At 45.0% G+C, this 8,605-nt stretch overlaps 1 protein-coding gene across 1 annotated transcript; it reads right to left on the bottom strand.

The window, feature by feature from the left end:
* Positions 1 to 1,191: 1,191 nt before the first annotated feature.
* On the bottom strand, positions 1,192 to 8,305 carry LOC106974368 (acyl-coenzyme A thioesterase 1). The gene is made up of 3 exons (XM_027066108.2): positions 7,735 to 8,305; positions 5,952 to 6,154; positions 1,192 to 3,591 (listed from the first exon to the last, which is right to left on the bottom strand). Exons 1-3 carry the CDS (start codon positions 8,303 to 8,305, stop codon positions 2,992 to 2,994), a joined length of 1,374 nt encoding a protein of 457 aa, XP_026921909.1. The 3' UTR covers positions 1,192 to 2,991.
* Between the last annotated feature and the right edge of the window lie 300 nt (positions 8,306 to 8,605).

Below are 8,605 nucleotides of genomic sequence, written 5' to 3'. Positions count from 1 at the left end.
GTTTTTCACGATCTTGACAGTTTTGAGTATTTTGGTGAGGTCTTTTGCGGAATGTCCCTTAATTCGGGCTTGCTTGATACTTGAGACTAGGGTTATGGGTTCTTGGGAGGAAGACAGCGGACTTAAAGTGCCACTTTCAACACATCAGTCACATCAAGCGTACGTGGTATCAACACAGTTTATCACTGATGTTTACCTGGGTAAGGTAGCATTTGTCAAGCTTCCTCATCACAAAATTACTCCCTGTCCCCCTTTCCATCCTGTACACTTTGGTAGTGAGTAACTAAGTACAGCTGCCTGCCTTTTGACTTCTTCATAGTTTTCAGTATTTTCTGGATTTCTAGAATAAACATACATTACCTTTAAAAAAAGGCCAATAACCCCCAATTTTAAGTCCTACCTGTAGTTCAAGTCCCATCTGAAATGCCACTTCTCTTAAGTCCTCCCCACCTCTCTACCATGTTGGAGGTGGTTTGTCTCATCCTTATATAATACCATCTCCATGGCACTTTTATTCTGTTTCACCTCTACACTAAAATGTTACTTCCCCCACTTGTTTATACCTCCATCTTATTTCAGAAGGGATTAAAGGAGGGTCTCTTCACCTCCCCATGTCTGTGCTCTAAGGCCCAGTCAAGGAACATGGTCATCCACACTGTTTTTTTTTTAAGTTTATTTATTTTGAGAGAGACAGAGAGTGCAAGTGGGGAGAGGGGCAGAGAGGGGGAAAATCTCAAGCAGGCTCCACACTGTCAGCACAGAGCCCAATGTGGGGCTGGAACTCACAAACCACAAGATCACAACCTGAGCTGAAATCAAGAGTTGGATCCTTGAACGACTGAGCCACCCGGGTGTCCCTGGCCATCCACACTCTTAACATCTTCTTGTTTCTGTCCTGAGGCTTTTTCAGGAACCTGCTCCACAATCTCTGAGGATGCTAAGTATTCCAGCATGATGAACAAGGGAAGAGATTGCCTTGGAGAGTATAGTTAAACCAGTCTGGTTTTTCTTGCCCACGTGCTTAGGAAGGCATGCAGAAAGCACAATCAGCAGTGCAGAGAAAGCTACCTACCTGCTATTACATTCCTGGGCATGGGTGGAAGAGGCATCCCTCAGCCCACTGAGGTTAGTGGGGACTAGAAACTATATAAGCAGCACATTTTCTTCATGTGAAAAAAAGAAAACAAAATCGAGTCTTTCATCGCTTTTTGCTTCTTTATTTTTTTCAAAGTTTACTTATTTGAAGGAAAGAGAGAGAGCCCACACGCACCCACAAGAGGGGGAGGGAGGGGCAGAGAGAGAGACAGAGAGAGAGAGCATCTCAAGCAGGTTCCACAGCTAGTGAAGTGCCTGATGCAGGGCTTGATCCCACAACTGAGAGATCATGAAAATCAAGAGTCGGGTGCTTAACTGACTGAGCCACCCAGGCATCCTGCTTTTTATTTCTTTTAGTTCTCAATTTTCTTCTATTTTAGTCCTGACTTGGCAGAGCCAGAAACCACAAGCCTCAAGTTAGCACCCTTACTAGAGTTTTTCAAAATGACATTTTATTTATTTAGGTGCTATCTGAATCTGAGGCAGCATTCTCAGTAATGTAGCGATTTAGAAAAATTCAATGAAAAAACAGAAGAGAAAGGGATATATAAATAATATAAATCATAATCCATATTAAGAAAAAAAGATCATGTTGCCATGTTTACATCTTAATAATCTTCCTTTCCTCAGGGCACCTGGGTGGCTCAGTCGGTTGAGCATCTGATTTTGGCTCAGGTCATGGTCTCACGGTTTGTGAGTTTGAGCCCTGCTTTGGACTCTGTGCCTCCCTCTCAAAAATGAATAAACATTTTTAAAAAGTTTTAATAATCTTCCTTTTCTTTTTCTATAATTGTAAATATATTTCCATGTCTGTGTGGATTTCCTGTACATATGCTATTTAATTTGATTTTCTCCTATTAATCTGTCTTATGTCAATATGCTTCTTAGTCCAGCTAGAAGGACTTATGACAGGACAGGAATTCTTGCTCCCCGACAGTGGAGACAAGGCTGAGAGCACTGAAAGGAAACAGCAACTTTATCTGTAATGTCCCAGTTTTAAACTTTAATAAAAGTTGCTTATACTTAAGGCTCTCTTTTCATTCCTGACATTGTTTGTATGGAGACTTGTTGCGGACTTTGAGTCTGGAGTTCTCTCTTGTCCAGCAAGAGAGTGGATGCAGAATTAAATGTGAGAGAGGCTAATGTCTGGGAGGAGACAAGAGCCCTGAGTAAGGATCTTTGCTCTGTTTTTATTAGGATCAGAACGCTTACAAATGTGATGAACATGCAGAAAGAGACCATGAAACCATGAACATTAACTCATATGTGTGAGAGAAAGGGGGTTTCAAAGATATGTAGTGTTAAGGGTTTGGGTCAATAATAAACAAAATCTTTTCTGCTGAGCAGATGGTTGTTTACACAGGCATGAGGCGCTGTGTCTGTTTATCTTAACTTGCCTAAGGGAGAAGACAGATACAGCAGGCTACCTCAGGGTCAACAAGGCACCTTTCTTTGGCCAATTAGCTCCACTCTGGGCAGCTTCACCCTGCTGCTGTCTATAGCCCTGTTGACCTATTCTGGACATTCCTTCCTGTGAAAGCAGCTTTCTGCTTTTGTGCTATGATGGGAGTGCTTTTCCCTGTTGACCTAATCTTGGACGCTTTCATTCTGTGGCTTCCCATTCTTATGCTTTTGTACTATGCTGGAGGCGCTTTCGCCCTGTTTACCTTTTCTTGGATACTTTCATCCTAAACCTTGTTAACCCATTGGTGCAAGCTCAGGGAATTCCTAAACTTATTCCCCACAGAGACTATTTTTAACAGTAATGTTATTTAAAGAGAACGGAATAAAAACCCAAAAGCGTTAGCATAATACCTCAGATGAACTGACTTTAACGGATACTTTTTAGCATATATTGGTCTCACACTCACAACCTTCAAATACTGGGTTATGTTTTCAAGAGAGTCTGCCTAACTTTCCCCCACCCAAGTGTTTGTGGAAGAAAGTCTGGAGCTGCTTCCAAGCATCCACCTGGGCCATGGCATGAGCCCTGGGCTCCCCTCCCCAGATGACAGGACCACCCACCAAGGTGTGTAGGGAAGCCTGGCACAAGGGGAAGTAAGGAGGCTCAATATAGTGCCCTGCCCCAGGGTAACAGATGATTTGCGGCTTTTCCTTACCATGGGCCTGTAAGCGCTTAGAGGCCTCATTAGCATAGAATTCACTCTTCCAGTTGTGGTCATCCAGACCTACTAGGAACAGGAAGGCATTCTCAGCCCTTTCCACAGGAATGAAACTCTTCTGGTCAGGTCCCTCCAAAGGGCTGTTCAGCACATCCAGAATGTCTGCCAAGCCGTCTCTGGTCAGCTTGATGCGACTTTGCTCGAAGCCCACAGGAGGCAAAGTTTCATCCTTGTAGTGTAAGGTTCCCCCCACATTGGCCACAGAGCCATTGATTATGACGGCGGCGGTGATGCCTTTCAGGAACGAGGCCATGGAGAGGCAGAGATCACCTCCTTTGGAACTCCCAAGCAGCCCAACTCCCGGACCCTTTACCTGAGAAAAGAACAGAGGAGAGAGGAGAACGAGTCCATGAACAGTGCAGCATGATCTGTAGTGCTTGGAACTGGATACCAGGCAGAACTGAGTCAGAATCTGGGCTCTACCATTTGCCAATTTTACAACCTTGGGGTATTTACTTTTCTCCTCTCTGTCTTTTTTTCTACAGTCTCTCCATCATCATTCTTGGGTGACTTCAACAACCATGTGGAGGACAGAGTAAATACTTTGGCTTCTCAGTTCCTTGACCTCAAACTTAAACAATGTTTTTTTCCCTACCCTGTCTCAGCCATCCACTCCCACTGTCATAACCTAAACTGAGTCATCATCAGTGAGTAGTTCATCTCTAAAACCTCAGCTTTAAGCATTCCACTCTCTGATCACCATCTTCAATAATTCCAGGCTAACCATTCTTGTACCACCCATTTCCACCTCTCGGTGGCCTTGACTGCCACTGTTGTTGTAACTATCAGTATGTCTCTTGTGTTCTTACTTGCCTCTCACTTACTTCAGATTTCAAGCTTCTTTGTTATTATCACTTCCTTGTAACCACCCTTAACTCTAAGATCTCTCTGCCTTTGGTCATACTTTCCTGGGAAAACACTAACCTTGGTTAAACCCCCCTATTCACTTCCTCCAGGCCTGTATTTGTGCAAGTGAACACTGCTGGAAAAAAACTACACATTTATGCTGACAGAGCTTACTTTCATTTCATGACCACAAATTTCCGATAAGCATCCATATTTCCCATCTATCCTGCCACATTTCACTTATGTGCACTTCCCACTTCTGTAAAAGACTGTGTCACACCTCCTACCTCCTCAAGCCCCTTAACCTTTAACCTTGTTTCTTTCACTTTCAGCTCTTCTACTTGGTGGAGAAAATAAATAGCCCAGTAGGAACTGCTCCTCATTTTCCCCTGCGAGATCTACTTAGTGCCATGTGAACTCAAGCTCAACCTTCTCTTCTGTTTCCAAAGAAGCATCTCTGTGCTTATCAAAGGCCCCCTGCTGCTTGTACTTGGGATCTCCTCCACTCTCATTCTCAAGGACTTCACTCCTACAATTACATCATCTCCCTCTCCTCTTTCATAACTTTCTTCTCAAATGGCCCATTCCCATCAGTGTACTTAAATGCTCTAGTATCTCTTCCATTTTCACAACAGTCCCTCCACCTCACATCCACTCTGCCCTAGTTTTCTACTCTCTTTTACAGCAAAATTTGTGGAGACAAAATTGTCTATAGCTGTTCTTCTCGTCTTCCCTTTTCTACCTAATCCCCTCAGGGTAGCTTGGGTTTGCACTATTCCACAAGGACTGCTCTTGCCACAGTTACCAAAATCTTCTATTACAAGTGGCCATTTGAGGGGCGCCTGGGTGGCTCCAGAATTAAGGATCCAACTCTTGATCTCAGCTCAGGTCATGATCTCAGGGTCCTGAGTTTAAGCCCCACATCGGGCTGTGTGCTGAGCGTGGGGCCTGATTAAGTCTCTCTCTCTCTCAACAAATGACTAAACTTAAAAAGAAAAACAACCCAAAACAAACAAAAAACCAAATGGCCATTTGAGTCACCTGTCAACAGCAGTCTTTTTTTTCCTTATGACTTCTCCAATAGCACCCTTGACTGGTTTCAACCATTTACTCCTCATAAAAGAAAAGTACTAGGAATTAAAGGATATGTTATTACCATCCCAATTTTTCGGAGGAAAGGGAGGCCCCAAGGTCATGGAACTAGTTACTAGTTGGTGAAATCAAACTTACATTTAACTTTAACTTTTGTCTGTCTACATCTTGTGCTGGTGCCATTACACCCTATCACCTTTTCTAAGAGTTCCACAGCTTCCCATCCACTGTGAGCTCTGAACTGTAAAATAAGTAAGGTGTATCTTCTGATCCTCTGATACTCTGAACCTATAAAGCCCTCAAAGCACTTCCTAATAACTAGCTTCTTTGGCGGCCCAGTTCTTCATTTAATACTGTGTTCTCAGAAGGGCCACAAAGAAGGGAGCATTGTTAGACACAAACATTTAACCTGCGGCCTTCTGGAGATAAGTAATTACCTTCCCCTTTCCCTCTCCTTCCTGTATCGAACTTAGGGTTCTCACATGTGTTTGAGCTGAATATAATAAACTACAAAATACTGGAATTTAAAATTCCAAGCCGAAGAAGAACATCTTTAGTAGCAGAATATATGATAACATATAATTGCAGACAAACTGTCTACATGGAGTAACTATAAATGGTAATGTGTGTTGGGTACTGGGAGTAGCTGTTGTGAATTTGTCAAGTTGTATCAAAACCAAGAGCAGTCAGGAGAACACCTGATACACAGATCACAAAACCTAGAGACATTCCAACCTCAGGATGATCCAGCAGGTAGTTCACAGCTTCTTCAAAGTACTCCAGGTGGAGGGTCTCTATGCCCTGGGGGAGGTCTTCATAGTTATAATAAGCCAGAGCCATCACAGCAAAACCCTTGCCAGCCAGCAGACAAGCTCGATATTCCGGAAGGCCACCTCCAACTCCAAAAATGTCCACAATCCCAGGGAAGGGCCCAGGTTCTTTGGAAGAAGCAAAACACAAAACTGAACTATTTCTTAAACTCTTTGCAGTGGTGTCAAAAGCCATGTGTTGTCTACTTGGTGATGTCAAACTTTTCTATTGACAATCAGAAATGTTAGAAGACCTCTGGCCTTCAAAGATCCAGACAGTGGCACAGGCTCAATCCACATTTCCCCTATGCCCAGAGCTTCAAAGCCCCATAGATTTTTTACAGTAAGTATGCATCACTTTTCTAATTAAAAATAATTTACAAGTAGACAATGAAAACAGCAAAACCACTGCCCACTGCCCCCCCAAAAGTGACAATGCCAAATGCCAGAGAACATGTAGAGCAAGTGGAACCCTCATACATTGACGGTGGAAATGCAAAACAATACAGCCACTTTGGAAAACAGTTGAGCAATTTCTTATAAAGGTAAACATATACTTGATCATATGATTTAACAATCTCACTCCTAGGTGCTTACCCAAGAGAAATGAAAATTGGTGTTCATACAAAAACTTGTATGCAACAGTTTGCAGTGACTTTATTCATAATCTCTAAAGACTTGAAACCCAGCCTGAAAACCCCAGTCCTTCAACTGTTGAATGAATAAAACTGAAGTATACCCATAGAATGGAGTACTACTAAGAAACAAGAAGAAACGATTGGATATATGGAGCATGAATGAATCTCAAATGCATTAAACTAGACTCTGTTTATGGGACATTTTCACCATTTACACAAAAAGTTTGTACTTAACATGCAAAATCTGAAAAAATGATAAGGCAAACACTTTACACCCAACACCTTAAGAAATAACTCAGTACTAACTATCCAAGCCCCGAGTATCTGTGTGCCCCTTCTCTCCCTTTTCACTATGCTGAATTTTATCATTCTCTTATTTTTCTTTACAGTATTACCACTTATACATGTACCTTAAACAGTATTTTATCTTGCCTATTTTTTGAGTTTTATTTATCTGAATGGAATGATATTGAATGTGTTCTTCTGGGACTTCATTGTTTCACTCAGTACTCTTTTGAAATTCATCCATGTTGATTTTTTTTTTTTTTTTTTTAGGGAAACAGCTTCTTTCCTTTCCTTTCCTTCCTTTCTTCCTTTCGAGAGAGTGCAGGAGGGCGGGGGGAGGGGGGCGGAGAGAGAGAATCCCAAGCAGTCAGCGCAGAGGCGTTGCTAACCCACCAAGCCTGAGATTATGACCTGAGCTAAAACCAAGAGTCAGACGCTTAATGGACTGAGTCACCCAGGCTCCCTATACCAATTTTCTTAACCTTGATATACTGTGGGAGTTAGAAGCAAACTTGCTATACTGAGAAACTATTTTAAAAGCCGTTAAAGACTTGGAACTACCTATAAAATGTTTTTGTTTTTACTTACAACTGTCTTTTCCATTTCCTTATGATGTCTTCTAACTGACCTCTAAGTTTTGGAGCAACAGAGCCACCTCCCCAGGCAGGGTACACTTTAACGTCCCCACAGACCTCTGCAATGTTGGGAGTTACATCCTTACTCTTGGTAGACGTGCAGGAGACCAGAGAAAGGCAGACAGGACAGCCTGGGAAGCAACGCACTCACCAGGCGGCAGGAAGAGCGTGCCGCGCACCCGGCCCGCGCGCACCGGCACCCGCCGCATCCCCGGCCGCTGGAAGTCGCGCTCCAGCACCGCCCGGCCCAGGAGCCGCCCGGCGTCGGGCTCGTGGCCCTCGAGCACCTCCAGCTCCACCGCGACGGGCGTCTGCACGTCCCGCTTCACCAGCCGCACCAAGGGCTTCTCGGGCTCCAGGGCCCAGAGCAGCCCCATGGGCTCGAGCCCCGTGAAGCTGCCGCCCAGCGCGGGCGCGCGCGCCAGGTCCAGGAGGCCGCCGTCGTCCGCTTGGTACCGCGCGCGGGCCCGGAAGAGCGCGCCCTTCTCGTCGCGCAGGGACGCGCGCAGCGTGACGGGCTGTCCCGGCGCGAGGCCGCGCACCGCGATGTGCACGGGCTCGTCCCAGCCGCAGCGGCCCGCGGGCTCCAGGCGCCAGGTCGCTGTCCTCCGGGCAGGTGCCCACGAGACCCGGCCACCAGACCATAGCTTTGGAGAGCCTGGCAGCTGACCCCATCGGCGGAGTCCAGAAGCTCGCAGTATAGCCGCAGAGGAGGCCACCATTTTGTGTTTTGACTTTTGACCTTGTTTCAATGAACGCCGTGGAGAAAGTTTGAAACCAGTAGAGACCCTCTAGTGGCAGGCTGCCTCAGCTGCATGCTGAGAGCCCTGTGCGGCCAAGGAGGACGCCAAATTGAGCTTGGAGGGCCAGACTCTTGCACATCAGGTCAGTAGCTTACTTGTTAAAAAAAAAAAGCCAAAGCGGCGCCTGAGTGGCTCAGTCGGTTAAGCATACGACTTGGGATCAGGTCATGATCTCACAGCTCCTGATTTTGTCCCAAGTCTGGTTCTATGCTGACAGCT

This window comes from Acinonyx jubatus, chromosome B3, assembly GCF_027475565.1.
Source record: "Acinonyx jubatus isolate Ajub_Pintada_27869175 chromosome B3, VMU_Ajub_asm_v1.0, whole genome shotgun sequence".
Classification (NCBI taxonomy): Eukaryota; Metazoa; Chordata; class Mammalia; order Carnivora; family Felidae; genus Acinonyx; species Acinonyx jubatus.
The sequence above is the reverse complement of the archived record's forward strand: the minus strand, read 5'-3'. Positions and strand labels throughout refer to the sequence as shown.